The sequence below is a fragment of the Hemiscyllium ocellatum genome, chromosome 3, assembly GCF_020745735.1.
Source record: "Hemiscyllium ocellatum isolate sHemOce1 chromosome 3, sHemOce1.pat.X.cur, whole genome shotgun sequence".
In the NCBI taxonomy this organism is placed as follows: domain Eukaryota; kingdom Metazoa; phylum Chordata; class Chondrichthyes; order Orectolobiformes; family Hemiscylliidae; genus Hemiscyllium; species Hemiscyllium ocellatum.
The window spans coordinates 85,141,079-85,168,236 of NC_083403.1; the positions used below are offsets into that span (position 1 = coordinate 85,141,079).

The 27,158-nt window shown below is 39.8% G+C and overlaps 1 protein-coding gene across 2 annotated transcripts in view; it reads left to right on the forward strand.

Moving 5' to 3' along the window:
- Nucleotides 1-207: 207 nt before the first annotated feature.
- si:dkey-71h2.2 (low density lipoprotein receptor adapter protein 1-B) overlaps nucleotides 208-27,158 on the forward strand; it is a 99,641-nt gene continuing 72,690 nt past the window's right edge. For both annotated transcript variants that reach the window (XM_060821262.1, XM_060821263.1), the window contains exon 1: nucleotides 208-808. In XM_060821262.1, the coding sequence (XP_060677245.1) occupies nucleotides 724-808 (85 nt within the window). In that variant the 5' untranslated portion in view covers nucleotides 208-723. The remainder of the gene's footprint in view (nucleotides 809-27,158) is intronic.

A 27,158-nucleotide genomic window follows, 5' to 3' on the forward strand; every position in this document is an offset into this window, starting at 1 on the left:
ACTGATGATTAAATAACGTTGTGGATTTACACAACGAATGAGATTGAAATTGATCGTGACTTCATTCACAACCAACACTTGTTTCTCACAGAGTAGCGTCACTCCTGGATGGGTCTAAATACAGCACCAAGGGAATAGCTGCCAGTACGCCAAATTATCCTGTGCACCTACACAGCTATAAAACTCAGATCTTCTGTTTTGGAACAACTTCTTGAATTCCAACGAAAACAATTGGTTGAGCGTGAAGCAACTGTATAAACTGACCTCTCAGCACGATCGATCGGGTAATCAGGCCAGCGAGCAGATTTCAAGGCAATTCTAAACAGAAGTGTGAAGGTTTGTGTATAAGCCAAATCAAGTGATCGCCCAACTCCCCAAACTAACAGGACAGATCCCAAGGTGGCAGCAGCTCAGCCCAGAAGTAATGAAATGCGCTGATTTTCGCACCCAAAGTTACGTTGCCTGATCGTGCTACCGCGGTTGAAAGGCTCTCAACTGGAACTGCTGAGTGTCAGCGGAGAGAGACCTCCCTCGAGTATAACAGCAGACCACGACCAAGCCCAAAGGGGGTTACCGCCTGCGCTGTATCGCGGCACAGAGTGTGCGGAGCCGCGCCCTTCGGTGTTGTCCCCGGTTGCTGCTCGCTCACTGGCCATCACTCACTCAGGAGCTGAGGAACCGAGCAGCTCTACACCCGCTGTATGTACCTCGCATTTGCCAACTATGGACGCTCTAAAGTCAGCCGGCCGGGCGCTGATTCGGAGCCCCAGTATTAGCAGGCACAGCTGGGGGATGGCCAGACACCAGAGTAAGTTTTTTTTTCTGCTGAAATGCTGGGCGCGTTACAATGACAGGCTGAAGAGGGAGGCGGCTGCTCACAGCCATTGACGAGATTCCGAGGCTATCCTTTCAATAAAAAAAACACAGAAGTTGCATTTGGAGACTTGCGTGATTGTGGCTGTAATGTTTGCTTGTCGTTTTTAAAATGCAAGATGAAAGTCGCTGCTTTATTATTTGGGCCTTTCTCCCATACAATTAAAACGGTGCACGTTTCTCTGGGTCCTTACGCCCGCCCTGTTGAGTGAAGACTTTTTATCTTTTTGAACGATTGCATTTGGGTGGCGATAATTGTATATGAATAATTCCATTGCTACATCAACTATGTTGTGGCTTTTAGCGTTTTGAAACAAAAAAAAACCTGTTCATATGCAACTTAACGTAATACACCTAAATTGTAACAAGTGAATCCAATGGACTGATTTTTATGGAAAGGTGGAGCTGGTAATTCTGGATTGAAAAAGGCTGGAGTTTTTTTTACTTGAGTGCGCTTGCAGAAATTTCATTTTCCTTTAACTCTTGTTCGGTTTCTTGCATTTCTTAGGGTTTAGTTTGAAGCTAATTGCAAACTGCATATACGACTTTTTCAGTTTAGTCCATAATTTACTCTATTTCAAACAAGTATTATTCCTATTGAAATACAAATACGAAAAAAAACAAAAATGGGTTGTACATTGAGTGGGAAAGGAGGCGTGTTCTTTTTCAGAATGGAAAATGATAATCGCTTAGGATGACCTGGAGGGTTCCAGTGCAAACATGGGGTGAGGGCTTATGCCCGAAACATCGAATTTCCTGTTCCTTGGATACTGCCTGACCTGCTGCGCTTTTCCAGCAACACATTTTCAGCCCTGACTGCTCATGCCGATCTGGTTCCGGCAGCGCCTATTATAATAGGATAGGACACAGTCCTATAATGATACTCAGTTGAATTTTGGATAGATTTTTGGCTCTGATTTTCTCTGTCTCTGATATGTGTTTCAAGGGAAGGTTGCCCTTCGGCTGTACTTGACAGTCCCATTATAATGTGGATCCTTGGCAATTCAGGTGAACACTTTGTCTCATGATTTATCCTACCATCTGATCTTCAAAAGTTTCCAGATGCAGCTTGGACAAAAGTGGTTGAGCTTTTTGCCGTGACACTGGTACCCAGTTCAAGTTTCTTTATAGATAGAGTAGGGAGAAGCAATACTCTGTAGACTTTGGTAGGTAGACTTGCTCCTCTTTGTGCCAGACTGTTGTGACCAAAATCTACTGAAAAATGTGCTTGCTGTGGCATTTTTGCATGTTTCATTGTCAAGATTGAAACCTTGAGGAAGAGCATCCTGTTGAGATAATTAACTTTTGCACAGTTAATGTCCTGATCATGGACAGAAACTTTGCGCTTGAGATGGATCTTTCCTAGAAGAGAGTTGCTTTTTCTTAGTGCTGATCATAAGACTGTTGTCCCACTGCATTGAAGAGCATTTCATATCCAGTTCTGAACCAGCTAGTGTACATGCAAATAGTCATTCATGAAGAACTGATAGCTTGGACTTTGCCTGGAATTGAGATTGAGGAGCTTCCTCCCTGTGCAGTACCTGATTCGAATGCCAGGAAGACATCAAGCATTTCCAAACAGAGAATTAAACTGAAGGGAGTTAGCATGAGCAACCAGCTCTGTTTAACTGACTGTCATGTTTTAATGACTGCCAGTATATCTGCTGACTCATCACCATCCAGAATACGCAACTATAAAACCATAAGGCACAGGAATAGAAACAGACCATTTGGCTCAGTGAGTCTACTGTGCTATTCAATGAGATCATGGCTGTTATAATAAACCTCAACTCCACCTTATTTCCATAACCCTTGATTCCCTTGCTGATTTAAAACATCTGTCTTACTCAGTCTTGAATATAATTAGGGACTCAATCTCAATAGCCCTCTGGAGCAAAATTCCAGTTTCACTAGCTTCAAAATTTCCTCTTCACCTCTGCCTGCCTTAAAAGGGTGACCTCTTATTCTCAAAATATGTCCTTCATACCTAAAATCTCTTTCAAGAGAAACAATATTTTCACACCTACTCTGTTAAATCCCCTAAGAATCTTGTTTGTTGCAATAAAGACATCTCTCTTTCTTCTCTATTCTAATGCGTATATGCCCAATGTATTTAACCTGTCTCGTAAGGCAGTCCCTCCAAATCTAGTGTACCTTCTCTGGACTGCGTTCAGTGCCAGTATGTCATACCTTAGATAAGGGGCCCAGAACTGTTGATAGTTTTTCTGCTGCATTCAGGCTAGCATCTTGTATAATTTTTGAAAGGATTCCTTATTTTTATACTCCATTCTCTGTGAAATAATGGCCAACATTCCACTTTCTTTCCTTGTTACCCACTGAACTTGGATGCTAACGTTTTTGTGATTTATGTACAAGGACATCCAAATCCCCTGTGTTATAGCTTTCTGCAGTATTTCTCCATTCAACTGCTCTATTCTGCTTTTTTTCTTCACATTATATTCTATCTGGCAAGATTTTAACCCACTTACTTAATATGTCTACATCATTCTATAGATTCAATATATCACCCTCACTACAGGTAATTCTCCTATAAAGCCAGTTTCTTAAGTGTCATTTGGCTGTAACACAATTTGTTTGTGTTAGGCTAACCTAATATTTTTGTTTTGATTTAAGTGGGTTGCCCCAGTGCTGTTTTTTCCATATGCCCCATTATTTCTATTGCATGATTTTCTGTAACATGGTGTCCCATGGGAAAGCAACTACCTCGTTATTGGAGAGCTACCTTTACTTACTTTCTTTCCCACCCATTTTTGTGTCATCTGTAAACTTGGCACTTGTATATTTTCTTATTGAGGAAACCCTTAGAATCTATTATAAAAGATGTAATAGCAGAGCATTTAGAAATGCATAACTTGATCAAGCAGAGTCAACATGGCTTCAGAAATGGGCAAACGAGCTTGAGAAATTCTGAGTATGTCATGAGCAGGTTTCAAAGGCCTTCATGGCTCTGTGTTAAGCTCCTTGTTCAAATCAATAAATGCGATATAGTGGTCCATGTTTTGTTCTTGGCATTTCTTCTACACCTGCCTGACTGCACACACAATCATAGAATACCTACAGTATAGAAGGAGGCCATTCAGTTCATCGATTCTGCACTGACCCTCCAAAGAGCATCCCACCAAGACCCACCACTTGCCCTATTCCTCTAACCCTGCATTTCCCATGGCTATTCCACTTAGCCTGCATATCCCTGCACACTATGGGCAATTTAGCATGGCCAGTCCACCTAACCTGCACACCTTTGGGCTGTGGAAGGAAAGAGGAGCAAACAGAGGAAACCCACACAGACATGGGGAGAATGTGCAAACTCTACACAGACAGTTAACTGAGGATGGATTTGAACCTGGGTCCCTGGTGCTGAGAGAGAGAGAGCAGTGCTAACCATTGAGCCACCTTTTGTGAAGGTCACTGACTTGGACAAGCTGTTGTGTTCAACTGTTCAGGATGATTCTGATGAAGGTTTTGCCAGATTTCTTTTATGATTAAACCAGAAAGAAACTTATATTTTAATATACAGGTGGAAGTGGAAGCATCTTTGTATTTTTGCCAGGCAGTTCTTTGGTCCACATGGACTAAAATAATTCAGTAAGCTTCTTAAATAGGCATTTAAGCACTTGAGTACTTAATAGATTTGATTTTGATGCTCAGAGTTCACTTGGAATAAATGCCCAAGAAACTTTTAAATAGAAATTCATTGGCCTCAAAGTCACTCTTGGTTAATCAAATTTTATTAGTTTGAATGTACGTTGTTTCCCTCAACAATTGCTGTTTTGTCCACAAGTACAGGATTTGTGCTGTTAGTGTTTACTTGTGAGCTAAATGCTTTGCCAAGTTAAGAGACAATATAGTCAGTGACCAAAAATAGAGTCGATAAAGTGTGGTACTGGAAAAGGCACAGCAGGTCAGGCAGCATCTGAGGAGCAAGAGAGTCGATATTTCAGGCATAACCCTTCACCAGCGCTGGGGTGCCATGAGGAGGCTGGAAAATAAATGGGGGGTGGGACTAGGGGAAAGGTAGGTGGGATGGCGATCGGTGGGTGAAGGTAGGAAGTGGCTGTGATGGGTTGATGGGGAGAGTGGGGGGGGGGGAAGAGTTTGAAATAGATGGCTACAGGAATTGGGGGGTGGGGGGCAGTTTGAAATAGATGGCTATAGGAAGGTGGGGTTGGTTGGTACATACAGACCAGAAGGATGTACTGTGAACTATTACGAGAGTTTGTGTTCGATCTCTCTGATGTAGAAAAGTCAACATCGACAGCAGCGGATGCAGTAAAGTATGTTTGCGAACATGCAAGTAAATCTCTGCCTGATTTGAAATGATCCTTTGGGGTCTTGGACAGAGGTGTGGTGCAGATTTGCACCTCTTTTTTTGGTGGCAGGGGAAGGTGGCATGTGTGGACAAGGGGTTGGTAGAGGATGGACCTAACGAGGGAGTCCGAGATGGAATGGTCCCTGTGGTGGGAGGGAAATATAGTTTGTGTTGGGATCTGACTGTAGATGAAGAAAATAGTCAGACACCACCACCTAAAACATATTTCCCACCCACTCCTATTTGTGTTCTGCAGTGACTGTTCCCTCTGAGACTCCCTCGTTGGGTCCACACTCTACACTGACCCCCCCCCAACCCACACCTGGCACTTTCCCTGCCACCGTAAGTGGTGCAAAAGCTGCACCCACACCAGTCCCCCCACCCCACGTCTCCCCAGGGCCCCAAAGGATCATTCCAATTCCAGCAGAGATTTATTTGCATATCCTCAAACCTCATTTACTGCATTGATGCTCTCAATGTGGTCTCCTCTACATCGGAGAGACCAGGCGCAAAGTCACGGAATCGTTCAGGGAACATCTCTGCCCCATACATGCCAACCAACTCCACCTTCCTGTCGCCATCTATTTCAAACTCCCCCTCCCACTCCCCACATGATATGTTCATCTGGGCCTCCTCTACTGTGTAAACAAGATCATCTATAAACTAGAGGAAGAGCACATCATCTTCCACCTTGGGAGCTTACAATCACATGGCCTCAACATTGAATTCACCATTTTCCAAATCTCCCCAGCTTGCACTCCATGACAGATCCAGTCCTCCTACTTGGCACCGCCCTCTTGAACTGCCTAACTCTCCATTTTCCTTCCCACCTATCCGCTTTAAATTTCCCACCAACCTGTCACAATTCCCTTCTACCTTCACCTGCCTATCCAAATCCCACCTACCTTTCCCTTAGTCCCACACCCTCCCACTATTTGTTTCTCAATCCCCTTACCCCTCCCCAGTCCTGATGAAGGGGTATGCCCAAAATGCGCTCTTGCCTCTCAGATGCTGTCTGACCTCGTGTGCCTTTTCCAGCACCATACTTTATCGATTCTGACGTTCCAGCAGTTGCTACCCTCACTATCTCCTAATGACAAAAATAGACCATTGCATGTAACACGCAGGAGCATTAGAATGCTAATGTTATCTTTATCTTGATACCGTCATCTAACACATTATAAAACTGTATTTTTATAGATACTTCGGGTGAGTTTAAGTTTCTGATGGAATCTCACCTGAAATTTCAACCCTTGATCTCTTTGCATTTTAGCTGTTTAATGAATTTCCAGGAATTCTTAAAATCCTATTTGATTTCCAGCCATCACAAACATTTGTTCTCTGTATTGCTTCTTCAGAATAAGTTAATTTGCTGCACAAGATTTATTATTGTCTTGTTTCTTTAGATTTAACTGGTTTTGGCTTGGGTGTTTTCTAAAAGGTATTTATTGAGGTAGTCTGGAACATGAATTCACAAAGTGCATATACTGCTTACACATCTTTTGGTAATGACTGATACTATTGAAGGCTTGGCTAACATGAAATGGGTGCATATCCAGAAATCTTGGTTTCAGTTTGTCTGCAAAATGTAGTTATTTGGTGAATTAAATTGGCTGAGGACTGCACTTATGCCAGGATAAAAGATAATTGGTAGGCGTGAGTGTTCTTGTGGTATAGTATCAGTGTTCCTACATTTGGGCTAGGAAGTCCAGGGTTAAGTTTCCCCTTACATGATGGCATGTCATAACATATCCAAACAGGTTGATTTAAAAAAAAGTTTGAAAGGTGACTGGTTGTCAAACAGCATCTGTAATTGAGTCTTTCAATCTCAACAAAATGTGAAGTATAATTTGAATAATAGGAAATATGACTATTTGATTTGAGAATGCACGTGATGCTGATAAGATTTATTGCTCATTGATAGTTACATTGAGAAGGTGTTCTCATAGTTACTTTTGAGAAGGATCCTTCTCCTTTGAGGTATTGTATTACTGGGCTGCAAAGGGATATGAAGACAGTAATGAGACATGAAAAGAAACATAACGTTTAACAAGGAAAATTTATGTAGCAGAACTATTTACATCAAAAAAAGAAGCAAAATACAAACTGAAATTTAGACCTAATCAGATGGCAATGAGACTAAATAAAACAAAGAACTGTGGATGCTGGAAATCAGAAACAAAATCAGGAATTACTGGAAAATCTCAGCAAGTCTGGCAGCATCTATGAAGAGAAAGCAGTTGATGTTTTGGGTCCAATGACTCTTCTTCTGAACATGGTTTCTGACTTTGTTGGCAAAGAGATTATGATGATTGTAGCAAAATGAAAAATGAATGCTTTCTCTCTCTCTTTTCATCCACAAACCCAAGTTATTCAATGAAATCAGTTTGGAAATTTCAGATATATCAGTTGGAGTCTTCACACAAATATCTGTTTCTTTTAGTATTTTTCTGATCAATCTGTTCAGAGATGTATTACACACCTGTGGAGCACATGGGACTTGAACCCAGGTCTCCTGGTTCAGCACTATCACAAGAGGGCCTTAAGTCTGCTTTATCTTTTTTTACCTTTTTGTTTTTCCCCAGTGAGACGGAAAATGAAGACACCTTTGTGAAGAGAGCTTTTTAAAATTTGTTCCACCAACTGGAAAACACGCGTGACCCAATTGAATATTTGCAAGCAAAGCTTGTTGAGGGCAATGCACAAATATCAATTTGTTTTTCATTTGACCTATGTTTCTAATCAACTGTTCAGAGATGTTATTGTACATCACAGGAGCAGGTGACACTTAAACCCAGGCCCCTCTGGTCTGGGGCAGCATCACTACCACAATGCCATAGGAGGGCTCAAAATGCTAAGCCTCAAAGTCTTGGCTGGAGGCTCGCAGCTTTGGTCAGTAAGGGGATTGAACCCATGATCTTGACATCAGTAAACCACACTCTAACAATTAGAGCTAATAGACCAGGGGGCCTAAATATTCATTTAAACCCTATAATAAATGTGTGCTAACTGTGAAGGAGGTAGAGCTTGCTGAAGTGGATAATGATTTACAGTTACTTGTTTACAGTTCAAACAACATTCGTACAATAGTAGTGGAAAAATATTCACAGATGGTAGCCAATTTTTATCTGAAGTTATTTTCTTAAGAAAAAGAGCAATATTAAATCTCACAAGGTAAACTGAGAGGAAGGCCAGTTGTAAGGCTAGAATTGTACTGCATTAAAAAAAAACTACTTGTACACTTTGAAACGAATTTGGGCTTGTATTTTCATTGGTTGGTGCCAGCTTTGGCTCAATGGACCCAAAATGCTACAACAATGCCAAAGTGATCATGAAAATTAAAAAAGATGTTTGAGAAACGGAAGGTGTTAACATAACATTACGAATTCAAGTGACAATTATTTTAATGTAATCTGAAGGATTATTGAATAATAATTTTAGAGATTTATAGTTAAGTACTGATTTTAATGTAAATTTATAAAAATTCCAAAAACTTTGGAAGAATTACAAAGTAAAATGTGACATGATGAGGGACAAATGACTAAAAGTTTTGTCAAAGTTAGGATTTTAGGTGCTTCTTAAAGAAGGAAAAATAGGAGGAGATATGTCAAGAGGAAATTCCAGAAATTAAGGCCTAGGCAACTAGTGGCATGACCAACTGTAGGGGAGTTATTAAAATTATGGATGCTGTAGAGACTAGAATTAGAGTCATATAGCATAGAAACAGACGCTCTGCTGCAACTTGCCTGTGCTAGCCAAACATCCTGGTCTGACCTAGTCCCATTTGCCAGCAATTGGCACATATCCCCCTAAACCTTTCCTATTTGTGTACCCACCTAGATGGCTTTCACATGTTGTAATTGTACCTGCCTCCACCACTTCCTCTAGCAGCTTGTGCCATACACATACACCCTGTGAATGAAAAAGTTACCCCTCTGGTTCTTCTTAAATCTTTCCCCTCTCGCCTTAAACTTAGGTCGTCAAGTTCTGGACTCTCCTCAAAGAAAAAAGCCCTTGGCTATTCACCCTATCCATACTCCTCATGATTTTATAAACCTGTATAAGGTGATCCCTTAGCTCTACCTTGCTACCTGAAGTAAACGAACAGCTCTTTTGATTTACTGACATTGAGGGAAGATTTTTACCTTTTACATCACGCCACCAAGTACTCTTATCACTTTCCTGTATTCTGTCCATTGTTGCCCTTGAGAAGGTGGTGCTGAGCTGCTGCCTTGAACTGTTGCAGTCCACATGCTATGGTTAGGTCTTTGAGTGTGAATAAATACATATAAAAGCAGACAGGAGCTCTTGAAGGCAAAACTTGAATGGAGACACTGTTAAATGTTTTCACTTTTTTCAGTTTTGCTCAGCAATGTTCTGAAAATTGAGAACATTTTAAATAATTTCCCTGAAGTCTGTTTTTCCTTCTATATTCAGGATCTAGGCTAAACTAAACTAGGTTGCTGTGCCCTCAAAAGAATAAATCTGACAGATGTTCACCAGGTCCATTTAAAAGGTTTAGCTGTAAAATTCCTTTTGTAGTACTTGGAAAACACATTCTTTCTTAACCTTTCATTCTTCCCTTACCTTTCACTCTTCCCTTCAGTCAGGTTGTTCTCATCTTAATATATTGTATCTGCCTTACATTGATACCTTTCCCTTTGACTGAGGTACCTACCTCTCAATATGCACCTTCAAGGAACTTGGCGCACCACCATGATTTTATTATTGAACTTTACTTTAATCTTTAATTACAGGTTTTGCTTGGAAAATTCTAATCCTTGAATTTATTTCCTTGGCTTGAAATTGATATTTTTGCTGAAAAATGTGACTCTGTGAACTGAAGTTAGATTATTCAGTGTTCCTAACTTCAATAACAATTGCATTTATATGGTGGCTTTAATGTAACGAATCATCCCAAGGTACGTCACAGGAACATAATAAGAAAAGGAGATGTTGGATAATTGAACAAAAGCCTGGTCATGTTGTTAGGTTTTTGACAAATTTCTGAAAGGAGGACAACAAACTCTAAAAGTTGAAAGGCTAAGAGATGTAAGGAGAGTAGGATGTAGGGTCTAGGCAACTGAAGGTTGCACTAATAGTGGAGCGTTTAAAATTGAGAATGTACACAAGAATTGGGAGCAGCGAGGAGTGTGTTGGAATAGTCCAGTCGAGTTAACAAATGCATAAAGTGAATTTCCCAGGATGCATCTTGGCCAGTTCAGTTCAAATTCTGAAATTTGAAGCATCTTGATGAATGAGACCTATCATTGATTGAGCGAAGACAACTGAAAGAGGCACATGCATATATTCATGTAGACCACAAGCCGATTTGACCGCTATTATTCAATGGTACCGTACTTAGAGTCAATGAGTGGACAGGTTGTGCCACCTTTCAGTCCCGTTCCTGACTCCAATTGCCACCCCTTCACTCACACCCCCTCCCCCATCTCCCACTCAACCCTAATTACCTCTTTACTGTTATCATTTGTCAAAAATATGGTACCTACCCACTAAGGGTGAGGTCACCCACATTCTAGCCCTATTCCCCCTATCCTTTTTTGTTATTTTTCTGCAATTGAGGTACACTTTCTGGCAGCCACATTTAAGTATAATTGGAAGCAATAACCTTGACTAATTTGTTTTCTGTCAGCTTAGTGGTGTGAAAGGCAATTATAATATTATAATTGCTTCAATGAGCTTAATGCTGACTAGAAATTAAACCTGTGAACCTTTTGAGCTGGGTGAACTTTTTCTACAACTAAAGATGATTAGCATTTATATGTGATGCCTTGCAGAAATGTATAAAATTGTTTCATATATAATAAATCAAGTTATTAGCCGAGATAGGTGCTTGAAGCAAAAGAAGACTGTCACATGGGATTGGGACTATTATATTTGTTAACATTGTGCAACATTGGTGTGTTGTCACAATTTCTGAATTGAATTTGAGCCCACATTACTGTTGTGATTCTAATGGCATACATTTATGTTTATATATTTTTAATCTATTCATTGAGTGTTGACATTTTTGTGGTGAATGACAAATGAATAAAGAACAACAGGCTATCACCAAATGTTTCACTTATCTTTCTGATGGTTCCTGAGGGGCTTATCTGCTGGCCTAAACTGTTGGTTTGAGAATGAAGCTTGAAAGATCCACCCTTGTAGATTGGTTGTCCTTTGCTGCTGCTTTTTCCACTGAGTTTGCTTTATTCAAAGGGCTTTGATTCAGTGGGAATGAAATAGGTTCATGCCATCAGTAAGAAATGGGCTTGGAACAAATAGTGACAGCTGAATGTTCACTGTAATTAATCTTCTTTTCCATTAGTTCACACTTTTAACTTGATTTGCATTTTAAACTCTTAAATATTTTCTTAATATCCTAAATATTGGCAATATTTTCCAAGTAGATGGCTTTTATTTTCTAGTGGGTTGCTGATCCAAATGCCACCCATTTTGTACTGTTAGTGTAGTCCAGTTTCACTCCCAAGATGTTAGAGAGCAAAGTCTGTTGGATATGATCCCAGTTGTTTATTGTGTGATCGTTAAACTTTGTTCACTCTTGTGTATTTCCCTCATGGGTGTGTGAAATGTGACAGACTGTTGTGCTAATATAAATTTCAAAGAGGAGCAGCATTCTAAAATGTCTTTGTTTGAATATATGGAACCAAGAATGCTTAGCAGCAATGGACAACCAAACATTCGTCATTGAGAAATTTTCTATTTTGTTTGAGCTTGGGCAGGAGACATTTTTAAAAAAAACCTCATTTTCTCTGAACTCTTCCCATTTTCAAATATGAAGATCTGCCTTAAGTGGCACAATCTTGTGTTGATGTGCAAACCATGTTTCCAACAGGGTTTTTGTTGCATTTATGGAAGCCCTATTGCAATGGAGTGTAAGAAATTGAGGAAATGTCAAGCTTGTTCCTTTGTGAGGAGTCTATGTTAATGAGGAACAAAATAAGAGGCAACGGTCTCCTTCTCAAGCGGAGTACATTAAATTATTTAATCGCTATTATTTCTTGTGGACACAGAGTTCTCTATTTTTGTGAAATATCATGAGTAAGATTTTGGATCAAAAGAGAGTTTGATCCATGTGGTATTTGCTTTTGTTTTAAAACAAAATCTTGCAATCTAAGTTGAGTTTTGATTCAGTTTTGTAATGCTAAATGTTCAGACTGTTCAGAGATGACAATGTTCATTGACTGAGTTGCCATGGTTACAGTTGCTGACAGCAGGACTAGCCACTGCTGGTAGATATAGATTATTTAAAACTCCTGTGCTCCTTTCTGTTTGTTACTTCATGCAGATAACATAAGTCTGGATTTCATGGGGCTATAACCATGTATCTCATGCTGCTCTCAGCCGCATGAATTTTAAAAATCACATTATAGTGTTCCTTGACAGTATCTATCCATGTGAGTGGGGCCAGCTTTGTGTAATCCAAGTTTTTCAAACAAGACATCATCTAAAGTGAGTGACTGGGGGGAAAATAGCAAAAGTTTAATCAGAAATGAGGAGGATGATTGGAGAAAAGTACTAAAAGATCTAAATGTATCGTAATTCCATTTCTTTGGCTGCCTGCTCTTCACCATGATTGCACAATTCTCTAAGTCCACCCCTGTTTGGGAGGGTCTGAAAGCTCTCCACCATTTCCTCTGGACCAAACTGGTCCACTCTTCTATTACTCCTAACATTTCCTCACTATTTCACATTGCCATGATTTGGACAATCCCTGATGATGGAGCAGTGCTCCGAAAGCTAGTGCTTCCAAGCAAACCTGTTGGACTATAACCTGGTGTTGTGATTTTTCACATTCCCATGCAGTTGGAAGCACCCTGACCTTCTAGTTGCTTGTCATTCCCAAAATTCCTATGCTAGGCCTGCCATACTGTTCCATTGAAGCTCAGTGCAAGTTGAAGGAACAGTACCTCATTTTTCACTTAGGCACCTTACAACTTCTAGGACTCCTGTGCTTCATTTGTTTTCTATTCTCCACCTTCCTTGGCTGTGTCTTTTTGTGTCTTGTCAGCTTTGCTATTGGCAGAGTGGACACAAATTTCTCCTTTTTCACACTGAACATTTACTCTTATTGTAAATAATATTGCTATATTTGTCCTTTGCTCTGATCACTGTCATCATCTGTTCAGATGCTGTTCCTTCACCACTGTCAAATTATAAGCACCATATTTTAGCTCCTTTCTGTTCTAAAGAATCATATCAGACTTGAAATATTGACTTTCTCTCCCCTCAGATGCCAGGCCTGCTGAGTTTCTCCAGCAGTTTGTTTTTTAGATCCATTGTCAGTTTGTGCTACACCTGTATTTGTCAGTCAGGCAATTGTTAGGTTGTAATGTCTATGTGCTTGTCTTTGCAGTGACACTGAAATTCATAAACCTCATTTGATTTTTCTTGTAACTTGTTTCTCTAAACTAATTGACTATTTCTGTGTATATTGGGTACTGCTTGAACCTTGCTGCTCGTGACTCGATTCCATTCTGCTCCAATTCTGACCTCTGACACTACTGTATTGAATTCAGAAAACCTTGTTCTTGTTTCACTTCACTGAAATGCCTTAGGATAGTTATAGAATCCTGGTTTCCAGCATCTGCAGCCCTTGTTTTCACCTATTAAATGAAAGTTGTAGAATAATACTTGTCTGTGACAGTTGTGAGAAGAAACAAGTTTGTGTTGAATCATAAACGGTCAGCTTTGAACCAACATATTCTCCCAAATTGAGATAATTTTATTGTAAATTAATGATTGTAGCTAGCAATATACATTTCTGCATTCCAAAAATCTCTATTTTTGCTTTTATTTTATGCTGTAGTATGGGCCTTCTCTGTCAATCATTTCCAACTGGGGAAATCCTTGGCTTCCTTCTCCTGAATTATTTTCTATATCCTTCAAAATATAAATTAGTGACATAACAAACTCTTGACTTGTTTTCTCTTTGTACATAAATCAAGTTTCAAACAGTTATGTTGCTCTGGTTGTACTAGTACTAAAGGACCAACGTTGTGGTGAACATTATGAACATATATTGATAATTACGTCTTACATTTACAATTTTCAGAACTTTGATCAAGACTCATCTTGCCTCCTAAGTTCAGTTTTGGGTATTGTGCTTTCTATAAACCTAGATTCTTAAAGGTTTAGAATGTTGTTCATGATCTACTTCATAGTTTCCAAAACTTTGGAAAGGATTCATGTGGAGAAAACATTTACTCTGGGAACCCAGGGCAAGTAGGGATGATTTCTGAACTGAAACCAAATCTGGACTGAAATTAGGAAGCATGGTTTCAAGCAAATGGAGGACAAATTTCCAATTATTCTTCTTGGACTGCTGGTTCTGTTGACATTTTACAGCAGAAACCTTTATTAAGTAAGGGTAGCAAGAAAAATGGAACAACATTGGATAAATGGAGTAGTCCATGATTTAATTGGCCTACTTCTGTTTTCAAGTTGCTGTAATTAGTGCCTACACTGCTTCATATCATTAATTGTGATTGTCTGGGCAGTAGCTTTTGTTTATGAGCTGCAAACAATAGAGTTGCCTTTGAAGAAGTTTTATGTAGATTACAATCTTTAAACTCCAAGTGTTTCTAATGAACAGATTGCCATTGATAACCAACTTTTGACTCTGAGTAGGTGGCTACTGTGTGAATGCCAAAATTCCTGATGATAGTTCTCTAACTTTAATGTAAAGCTTGTTTTCAGGAATTTATGCACCACGCCAGTCAGCTGTGAGATAATATTTGAGTGCCTACAAAAGCTGAATTCGATTTTTATAAATTTAGAAAGGGTTATTTTTGGGTAAAGGGTAAAACCCGGCATTATTTGGATGTTGTATGTGCTAATGAGATATGCATGTTGGCAAATGATGTGGCATGATGTTTTGGTCCTAATTTCTCATTATCATAACTTAAATGTGCCAAGAAATGCAAAAACAGACACCTACAGGTTTGGTGTGGAGATGTTGATTAAGCATAATTGTCACAGAGCTGCCCAATATGTGGGCTTCATGCACCACTTGCATTGAAAGTAGGGATTGCATTGACTGACACATTGCAGACAAGGAAGAGCAATATGTCCTCAACTAAGCGCTTACATTTCCTGGTGACTTTTTTTTAATGGAGAGTAGTATGACACTTTTATTATTTTTAGGTGAGGACCTCAATTATTTACAGAATAAATGTTGACAGTGTTGACGAAGCCTTGGCAAAATGTCTCTCAAAACGTCGCAGCACCCCTCAAAAATAATTTTCAAATCTTCAACAATGAGTGAATGGTGAAATATGTTGACAAAATAACAAGGGGTATAGATAGAGTTAATGGTAGTTATCTTTTCTCGAGGATGGTGATTTCAAGACTGGGGGCGCATTTTTAAGGTGAGGGCAGGGGAAAAGTTATTTTACACAGCGTGATTCATGTGTGGAATGAACTTCCTGAGGAAGCGGTAGATGTGGAAACAATTACAATATTTAAAAGTACATATTAAAAATACTAGATAAGTACATTACTGTAATAGGAAAGGTTGTGAGGGGTATGGACCAGGACCAGGCAGACGGGACTACTTTACTTTGGTATAATAATCGTGATGGACTGGGTAGACTGAAGGGCCTGTTTCCACGCTGTATGAATCTGTGTACTATCTGCCACAATGTTGCGCTGCCTCCTTCAGAGCAACACCTACAGTCAATTATTGTCAGGTGACTGTTCCAAATGCAAAGCTTTACTCATTTGCTAAGATGGAGTCTTGCACGAAATGTGGCCTCCCCAAAATTTCAGCTCAAGGCTCCACTCTGGCCAAATCAGATGCTCTTTGGTGTCTGAAGGACCACCCCAACGCCCCATATCCTACTTACCCCTCCACAGGTATATTCCATTAAAATCTCATTTGATATTTTTTATGTTGAGTTCAATGTGTTGACATTTGTGATGTGAATCCATGCTATTTTTGTATTGGCCCATTTTGTGCTTGGTTTGCTTTTTATGAGCTGAAAATGTGTTGCTGGAAAAGCGCAGCAGGTCAGGCAGCATCCAAGGAGCAGGAGAATCAAGGTTTTGGGCATGAGCCCTTCTTCAGGAATGAGGAGAGTGTGCCAAACAGGCTAAGATAAAAGGTAGGGAGGGGGGACTTGGGGGAGGGGCATTGAAAATGCAATAGGTGGAAGAAGGTTAAGGTGAGGGTGATAGGCCGGTGTGGGGGTGGGGCGGAGAGGTCAGGAAGAAGATTGCAGGTTAGGAAGGTGGTGTTGAGTTCGAGGGTTGGGACTGAGACAAGGTGGGGGGAGGGGAAATGAGGAGGAAACTGGAGAAATCTGAGTTCATCCCTTTGTGGTTGGAGGGTTCCTAGGCGGAAGATGAGGCGCTCTTCCTCCAGCCGTTGTGTTGCTATGGTCTGGCGATGAAAGAGTCCAAGGACCTGCATGTCCTTGGTGGAGTGGGAGGGGGAGTTGAAGTGTCGAGCCACGGGGTGGTTGGGTTGGTTGGTCCGGGTGTCCCAGAGGTGTTCTCTGAAACGCCATCATCCATTTAATCTGCTAAGATAGTCTAATTTTGCATTATAGGTTAGCAACATGTGATTTCAAAATCATGTTTCAACTGGATTTGTTTTGAATTTATAAACTTTTTTTGCTGTACCATGTGACAGTGATGAGCTTTGCTCTTTGTATGTCTTTCCCTTCCTAATGTTGTATACCCTGCAAAAAACAGTCTAAGTTAAATTGCTTTTGCTTGCACAGAGCTATGGTTAAAAGAAGTACACAACAGAATAACTCTGCAAGTTGTCTTTTAACTAAACTTTTATTTCTGTAGTATCTCATTAATATACTAAAGCTTCCCAAGCTGTTTAACTGGAGGATAATCAAACATAAGTTGACACTGAGCCAAAGGAGAAATTATTTGGAGAGATTAAAATCATTGCTAGAGAGGGGTGCCTTAAACAGTATAAGGAATGCAAGAAAAAAAATGAATAAATTTAATGAGGGGATTGTAAAGTTGAAATGGTAAATGAAATGGGGTGAAGGGATTAAGAACATAAGAAATAGGAGTGGGAGTCAGCCATTCATCCCCTTAAGTCTGTCCTGTCATTCTGTAAGATCATAACTACCATAAACCTGAGCTCCTTTCTCACTCCAGTTTCTCGTAGATAGGTTTTTGAAATACTATCTCCTCCCTTATAAATGCTTTCTATGATCCAGCGTGCACAGCTGTCTGGGGTAAAGAATTCCTGACATTTCACTGCCCTCTGAGAGGAGAAATTCCTTTGCATCTCAGTTTTAAATTAGAGTCCTATTTATTCTGTCTTCTGAATGACTGTTCCCTCATTCAGGAGTTCCCCATTGGTGAAAACATTTTCTCAATATGTACCCTTTCAAGCCCTTGCAATCTCCTATTGCAACAAGATCCCTTGCATTCTTCTAAACTCTAATGAATACACACCAAACCTGTTTAGCTCATCTTGATAAGTAAACACTTTCATCCTATTAAGCAGTCAAATCAACCTGCTAAACAGCCTCCAATGCCAATATATACATTTTTTAAATACAGGGAACAAAACTGTACATAGTACTCCAGATACAGCCTCACCAACACCCTGTACAGTTGTAACAAGATTTCCCTATTTTTCAACTCCAATCCCCTAGTAATAAAGAAAAGGCCAACATTCTATGTGCCTACTGAATTACCTGCTGTACTTGCATGCTTCACACACAAGACCACTCAGATCCTTCCATGTGGCATTTAATTTTTGAGTCTGTCTCCGTGTAAATAATAGTATGCTTTTTGTTTCTTCCTATCTTATACTTTCCTATCTTAAACTCCTATCTGCCAATTTTTGACCCACTCAACATATCTATATCCCCCTTGCAGATTGCTTATGTTCTCATCACGACATGCCTTCCCACTTTGATGCATTACACACGTCCAAATCATTAATGTACATAATTGAAGCCCTTGGACTGATCCCTATGGCACTAGTTTTCTTTCCAATTTGAAAACCTGACTATGCCTGCTATGTTAATCAATTGTCAATCCATGCTCATGCATTGCACCCAATATCATGAACTTAAATATATGGCAGCATATTGAATACCTTCTAAGGATCTAAGTACATAGATCTACTGCTCCTCTATCAATTCTGCTTGTTATATCTTTTGAGCTCTAACAAATAACATTGAGTTCTGAAGAAAAATAATAATGGATGCAAAATTTTACCCCTCTTTCTCTCTCCAAAGATGCTGTGTTGTTCCAGCATTTTGTTTGCATTTCAGATTTCCAGCATCCACAGTATTTTGCTTTTATCCATCTTTATTACCTGGATAGTTACCCAGGGAACATTAAATTAGAATGATGTCCAATTCCTGGGTAACTACACAACTGACACCCTGCACCCCCACTCTTTACTCCACCATTTCACCCTTCCCATTTACTTCACTAACACAATAACACACTGAAAAATTATTTGAATATCCCAAAATTCAAGAAAAATGTCATGTTTTTCTTCGCTCCAAACAAGGAGAAAGTGAGGACTGCAGATGCTGGAGGTCAGAGCTGAAAAATGTGTTGCTGGGAAAGTGTAGCATGTCAGGCAGCATCCAAGGAGCAGGAGAAGCCTGAAGAAGGGCTTATGCCCGAAACATCGATTCTCCTGCTCCTTGGATGCTGCCTGACCTGCTGTGCTTTTCCAGCAACACATTTTTCAGCTTTGCTCCCAATAACCCTGGAAACATGAAGAAGGACTCAGTTGGGAGACTACTCTCCATGTTTGATGAGATTCAGAAGTCCTGTACAGAAATTGATAACTGTAGAGGAAAAAAAAGGAGTCGAACAACGTTCTGACAGTGATTATCAATGCTGAGAGGACTCAGCCTAATATTTCACTAACCATTTTTATTCAGTTTAATTAATTCATACAATGTGAGTATTCCTGGTTAGACTAGCATTGGACATCCCTGATTGCTTTCAGGAAGGCGGTGGTGAGATGCCTTAAACTTTGGGGTAGGTATAGCCACAGTTCTGCTCAGAAGGGTATTCCAGGAGTTTGGGTCCAAAGTCAGTGAAGAAATGGCAGTGTATTTCTATTAGTGTGGATAGTGTGAGACCTGGAGAGGAACTTGCTGGTGGTGGAGTTCCCATGTCTGTTGCCTCTGTCTTTCTAGTTGGTAATAATCGATGGTTGGGAAGGTGGTGTCGGACGAACCTTGGTGATTTACTGCAGTACGTCCTGCAACTGGTACACCATATGTCAATGGTGAGAGAAGTGAATATTGAAGATTGTCACAGGGGTGCCTGTCATGTTACTACTAAAGAATCAGCATATACTATGTAACGGCACAATGAAGATGCAACATGTCTGTATGACTCGTTACTTCCAAACAAGCCTGCAGGCTGCATTGAATCTGGGGTCAGTATTACCAAAAATTCAAACTCCACTTCTTATTGCAAAACCTGGAATTTGATGATTTTTTTTGTTTATGTGACCATACAAATTGGTAACACAGAAAACAATATGTCCCTTGTCTTAGAAACTATCATCATTGTTTGCATAACTTGCTTTGTTGTGCAGATGTCCGATCTGTAAGTTTGACGCACCAGTGATTCTAATCAAATTTACTGGGCTTTTTAAACTTGCGATAGCTGGTATTACTGTACGAAACCAAATGTTAGTTTTACAAAGCTGTTATGCATATTTTGTACAGTGGAAACATCTTTATGGAGTTGTAAAGCTTGCAGTGCATTTGAACATTGTTGCGCAACTGTAAATGACAACAAGTTCTTTAGAATTTCAGAATCATAGGAAAGTTCGACCACGTTTACATTTTTAATGTTGCTGGACATATGATAGGAATCTGATCATTCTTAAAAAATGATAAACATTCACTGGTAGGTTACTAGTGTTCTGTGTACACCTTTAAAATGCATGTACGTGGAGTTCTGTTTGTTCTTGTGTTATGGTTTATGGCTATCTGCTTCCACTAACATTACAACAAGGTCTTTGCATGTTCAAAATACCAACATTAAAACAATTTAATGCTATTTTAAAAAAAAATCTGTAAACTATAATGAATGAGAAAAATATGATTGACAATATGTTGATGCACAGGTATTTTAATTTTTTATAAAGAATAGTGCTGCTACTCAGGTGGTCCCTTGGAAAAGAGGATGGCTTGCTTCCAGTTTAAATCTGTACTTTTTGAGATGGCTGATGGTGTAACAAAAATTAGAAGGCCCATTGTTTGTCACCACCTTTTATAATATGGTGTGATGTTTGTGTACTAACCCTTAATGACCTGTGGTAGGCAGAGTGCTGTCACCAATCCTCTTTCCTATCCTATTCCAAGTAACTGTTTAGTTGTCTCTGATGGATGATGGACCATGAATAAGTTTCAGCAAAACAGGTTCTTATCTTCAATAACAGAATGCAACTTACTACACCTCGGTAATTTAGTAAGGCATTTGATAAGGTTCCTCATGATGGGCTTATGCGGAAAGTCAGGATGCATAGGATAGTGGGAAATTTGGCCAGTTGGATAGAGAACTGGCTAACCAGTCGAAGTTAGAGAGTGGTGGTAGATGGTAAATGGTAAATATTCAGCCTGGAGCCCAGTTACAAGTGGAGATCCACAGGGATCAGTTCTGGGTCCTCTGCTGTTTGTAATTTTTATGAATGACTTGGAAGAGGGAGTGGAAGGGTGGGTCAGTAAATTTGCAGATGATACGAAGATTGGTGGAGTTGTGGATAGTGAGGAGGGCTGTTGTCAGCTGCAAAGGGACTTAGATATGATGCAGAGCTGTGCTGAGGACTAGCAGCTGGAATTCAACCCTGTCAAGTGTGAGGTTGTCCATTTTGGAAGGACAAATAAGAATGCGGAATACAGGGTTAACGGTAGGGTTCTTAGTCAGGTGGAGGAGCAGAGGAATCTTGGGGTCTGTGTTCATAGCTCTTTGAAAGTTGCCACTCAGGTGGTTAGAGCCTGTAAGAAGGCCTATGGTGTATTAGCGTTCATTAGCAGAGGGATTGAATTCAAGAGTCGTGAGGTAATGTTGCAGCTGTACAGGACCTTGGTAAGGCCATATTTGGAGTACTGTGTGCAGTTCTGGTTGCCTCACTTTAGGAAAGATGTGGAAGCTTTGGAGAGGGTGCAGAGGAGATTTACCAGGATGTTGCCTGGAATGGAGAATAGGTTGTACGTGGAAAGACTGAGAGTGCTCGGCCTTTTCTCACTGGAACAGCGAAGGATGAGGGGTGACTTGATAGAGGTTTATAAGATGATCGGGGAATAGATAGCTAGAATAGACAGTCAAGAGACTTCTTTTCCCTGGGTACAACAGTGTGTTACAAGGGGACATAAAATTAAGGTGAAGGGTGGAAGGTATAGGGAGGATGTCAGGGGTAGGTTCTTTACCCAGAGAGTGTTGGGGACATGGAATGCGCAGCCTGTGGGAGTGGCAGAGTCAGAATCATTGGTGACCTTTAAGCGGCAATTGGATAGGTACATGGATAGGTGCTTAGCTAGGACAAATGTTCGGCACAACATCGTGGGCCGAAGGGTCTGTTCTGTGCTGTATTGTTCAATGTTCTATGTAATTCTATACAATTTGCATAACTATTAGGCATACTAACATTACTAAGGAGATGTAGGTGTGTCAACATCAACTGTCTGAATGCCTCAAACTCCACCCAATGGTATATATGTCAGATTGGGTGAAGCTTCGACTCGGCTTTTCAATTAATTCTTCCATATCCTTTGTATGACCCAATATCTTCCCCAAGCTTTACTCCCTCTTTGGGTAACCAGTTAACCCTATGGAAGAGCATTAAAACAATGCTAACCAGCCAGCAATATCCATGTCCCATGAGTGAATACAGAGGTACAAATAACTATATTTTGTTTACTACTCTTCTGTCTCTCCCCAAGGAGCTAACTTCACAAATTCAAGCAAACTGGTGGTTTGACAATCTTCCACAATATGTTTTGACTGTGGAAGATCAGAGGGTTGTTGGCTTGAGGATTGTTGAACTTGATGTTAATCATTTGTTTATTTCACTCCTAGAGGATCCTTTATTTTGGGAATGGATTTTGCTCAGGACTTGGTTAACTGTTGACATTAATGATTTGATCATTGTCTCATCTGCAGCATGAATGTCCTCCTGGCAGATATCATGTTTATAAAGGGAGTAGTTTCATATTAAGTACCATGTACTGAACATCCCTTGTAAGATGGTGTGAATGTCTTCCATCATTCTGTGTATTTCTTTGCCTGTTTGATTAGATTTCTTTCGCATCAATGTCATCAATGATATTGACTATTCTATATCACCCGTGTATACAGCACAATGGTGTGCTGCCAGTACGGGTTCAATTGTAAGTGTGCTCATTAGATAACCTGCTGCTGAAATTTAGCAATACAGTACTTGGTTGTTGTCTTGGGCCTTGCTGATACTGTAGCTACCGGAGGAATTCTTCGATGGTATCAGGGATGGAAAACGTTTCCTGTAGCCAGAGAAATTTGTCTTGTTCTCTGCTGCTGATGTGAAATAAATCTCTGACTCCAATATACCCTGTACTTGATTTTCATTGGCTGAAACTTCTTTTAAGGTTCAACCAGTAATCTTGTAAGCCCTATAAAGTCTTCCAGGAGTTGTTTTCCATGGTTGGTCGATGGTAGTTTTCCTATAAAATAGTTGAACGACCTCAATAAATTGCAGAATGCTGAGGGCAAAACTCATTTATTTGCTCAGAAGTTAACTTAAATGGTTCGAGATGATATAAACATCTTTGAATATGACACATTTTTTTTCTTGTGATGACGCTCGCAGTATTTCTTTAATCTAATTAGTTATTCCACCAGACAGGCGTGTGGGTATATGGGCTGTAACTCCAGTCCAATTCTGAATAGGAATCGTATCGGACCCGAAATGTTATCTCTCCACAAATGCTGTCAGACCTCCTGTGTGTTTCCAGCATTGCCTGCGTCTGTAACTTCATGTGTTTTTGCCAAGTTATTTGGTCACATAAGGCCCCTGCATCAAGCTAAAATAGAGTCAAATGTCTAATATCATAAACCAGTTTAGTCATATCTGGTTGCAATCGACTTCTTATTTCCCCTAGGAATGTCTGTGATATCTTCTCGACTGGAGGCATATCTTCAAATGTGAGTATCTCATTAAGTGAAGATTAGATTCCCTACAGCGTGGAAACAGGCCCTTCAGCCCAACCAGTCCACACCAACCCTCCAAAGAGTAACCCACCCAGACCCATTCCTCTCTGATTATTGCACCTAACATTATGGGCAATTTAGCATGACCAATTCACCTGGCCTGCACATCTTTGGACTGTGGGAGGAAACCGGAGCACCCACAGGAAACCCACGCAGACATGGGGAGAATGTGCAAACTCTACACAGACAGTCGCCTGAGGCTGGAACCGAACCTGGGACACTGATGCTGTGAGGCAGCAGTGCTACCCACTGACCCATCGTGGTGATTAATCTACTGTGTAGAGGCCTCTGTGAGCCAGTGGTTCTAGAGTTATTCCTGAATTCTGCACATTGTTTGGGAGTGACTTTTTTAAAAGATTTTCTCATAGCTGGATGAGGCGTGTGCTTGTGGGGGATACTTTATTTAACAGCGCTGATGGTGACTGTTAGTATCTGATGTTTTGACTTTTGTGTTGGCTTATCATGTATACTTTATGGAGTCTGTTCTTTTGTGTGGTGAGATTTTTCTTTACTCAGGTTTTGTTTTTGACTTTTCCTGGTCTCTGCTTGCTCAAGGATTTGGATAGCTTTTTCCAAAGTTAAATTCTCCTTAAGAATGTAAAATATCTGATAAAGAATGATAAAAGTTCTGAAAACAATTCCTTATCTCTTATGAATTCTGATTGCAAGGTTCAATATTCACAGGTTTTAATGAATCTGTAGACATCATTAACGAAATTGTTCACAGATTCATAGAAGTTGAATTTTTCTGTTAAATTGCCAGTTCAAAAATTCTTTATCATTAAGTTAAAGAAATTATCAAAAGCCTTCTTATTTTTGTCATTTATATAAATGATTTGGATGTGACATAAGAGGTATAGTTAATAAATTTGCAGATGACACCAAAATTGGAGATGTAGTGGACAGCAAAGAAGGTTACTTCAGTTTGCAATGGGATCTTGATCAGATGGGCCAATGGCCTGAGAAGTGGTAGATGGAGTTTAATTTAGATAAGTGAGAGGTGCTGCAATTTGGGAAAGCAAATCTTAGCAGGAGTTGAACACTTAATCATAAGGTCCTAGGGAGTGTTGTTGAACAAAGAGACCTTGGAGTGCAAGCTCATACCTCCTTGAAAGTGGAGTCACAGGTAGATAGGATAGTCAAGAAGGCATTTGGTTGCTTTCCTTTATTGGTCAGAGTATTGAGTGCAGGAGTTGGGAGGTCATGTTGTGGCTGTCTAGGACATTTGTTAGACCACGTTTGGAATATTGCGTGCAATTCTGGTCTCCTTTCTATTGGAAAGATGTTGTGAAATGTGAAAGGATTCAGAAAAGATTTACAAGGATGTTGCCAGGGTTGGAGAATTTGAGGTACAGGGAAAAGCTGAACAGGCTGGGGCTGTTTTCCCTGGAGGGTCGGGGGCTGAGGGGTGATCTTATAGAGGTTTACAAAATCTAATGAGGGATATGGATAGGATAAATAGACAAAGTCCTTTCCCTGGGGTGGGGGAGTCCAGATCTAGAGGGCATAGGTATAGGGTGAGAGGGGGAAGATATAAAAGAGATCTAAGGGGCAATGTTTTCATGCAGAGAGTGGTATGTATCATATGGAATGAGCTGCCAGTGGAAGTGATGGAGGCTGGTACAATTGCAACATTTTAAAAGGCATTTGGATGAGTATATGAATAGAAAGGGTTTGGAGGGATATGGGCCAGCTGCTGGCAGGTGGGACTAGATTGGGTTGGGATATCTGGTTGGCATGGATGGGTTGGACCGAAGGGTCTGTTTCCATGCTGTATATTTCTATTTCTCACATTAAACCTATGCCATCTAGTTTTGGATCTCCATACCCTGGGAAAAAGACCTTTGCTATTCACCCTATCCATGTCCCTCATGATTTTTATAAAATCATGAGGGACATGGATAGGGTGAATCACTCTACCAATAGCTCAAACATTCCAGTCCCAGCAACATCCTTGTAAATCTATGACCCTAATGTCCGAATAAGTGTCCCCATCTTTTAATTCCCTAGCAACTTATTACATGTTATGTCATAGGGCCTTTTGAATTAACTTGCATTAATAATGATTTGGTGTTCCATTTTGAAGCAATTCCATATGTCATGAATTGTTTTCTCCGTAAAGTCCAATATTGTAATCTGTTCGGACCATCTTTGTACCTTGTAGCAGATTCAACAACGTATTTTCCCATAACTCCTTTAATGCGTTCATCCATCTTTATTGTTGCAAACTATTTCACAATTGTGCAATTTCAATTTTGTTTTAAGTCTGATGTTTATCTTTTTGTATTCAAAATGATGATTTAATTTTAAATTACTATAAAGTTTACTCATATTGTTGCAGCTTTTTGTTTACCGGTTTAAATCTGTATCTCTGAACTGTATCAGAATCTGATTACTAAGCTTTAATGTGTATTTGCTTATCATTCTGTAGTGAATTATGGCTTTCAATTCTGAATTTTTTTCTTTGTGAACACATTTTTACAATTGTTTGAAAATTATTAAAATTCTGCATTTCAGCAATATTCTTCTGTTAAAATTTAAAAATTATTTTAAATATTTCAAAGTTTATAAATTTGGTCAACTAGCTTATTTTAGCTTCTGAAGTATTAAAATAGTCTTCCTGGCTTTAGGAATAAATATAGAGGTTTCTTGCCCTTTTTGTTTCTTTGGAAGATTCCTGCCTTTTGAACAAAAGGTTGTGCTCATTCTTCTTCTTTGGCTGATTTCATGTCATTTCATTTAACAAAATGATACGTATGTGCTCTTTCTGTAAGAATTCTGATTTTTTTTTTGTAAAATACATAAAATTTCTCTTGCCTCTGAAATTCTTTGGTCTTAATGATCTGCAGTGGAATTATGATCTTTAAATTTGCCTCTGATATTTCTGACAGTCATAACTTGAAAAATGGCAATTTTTTTTACTGCAATATTTTATGGTGCCCATTTGTGACTGCAGCAAATAACAATTTATCACTTTAAGTACTCCCATTTTGTTTTGCCAGCCTGGGTTTTATGCTGATAAGGTAGGTTTTCTACCCTTTTCCCTTGCAGATCAACTTATAGAATCATAGACTTATACAGCACAGAAACAGACCCTTTGATCCAACTTGTCCATGCTAACCAGCTATCCTAAACTAAACTAGGACCATTTGGCCCATATCCGATTTCTTTTCATCTACCTGTCCAAATGTCTGTTAAATGTTTAATTGTATTATCTTCTACTACTACCTCTGAAAGCTCAATCCATGCATGTACCACTGTCTGTATGATAAATAAAACCCTCAGGTCCTTTCTAAATTTTTCCCTTCTCACATTAAACCTATGCCATCTAGTTTTGGATCTCCATACCCTGGGAAAAAGACCTTGGCTATTCGCCCTATCCATGTCCCTCATGATTTTTATAAAATCATGAGGGACATGGACAGGGTGAATCGCTCTACCAATAGCTCAAACACTCCAGTCCCAGCAACTTCCTTGTAAATCTTTTTTTTAATGTGTGCTTTCTAGTTTAATAACATCCTTCCTATAACAGAGACCAGATTGAATGCAGTATTCTAAAGTGGCCTCACCAATTTCTTATACAGCTGCAACATGACATTCCAAGTCTCTATGCTCCAATGAAGGCAAGTGTGACAAATTCCGCCTTCACCACCCTATCTGTTATTTTTATCTGTTGTCAGAGTAATGCTCTCCATTTACCCATGTTACCTGGGTTGCCTAGTTC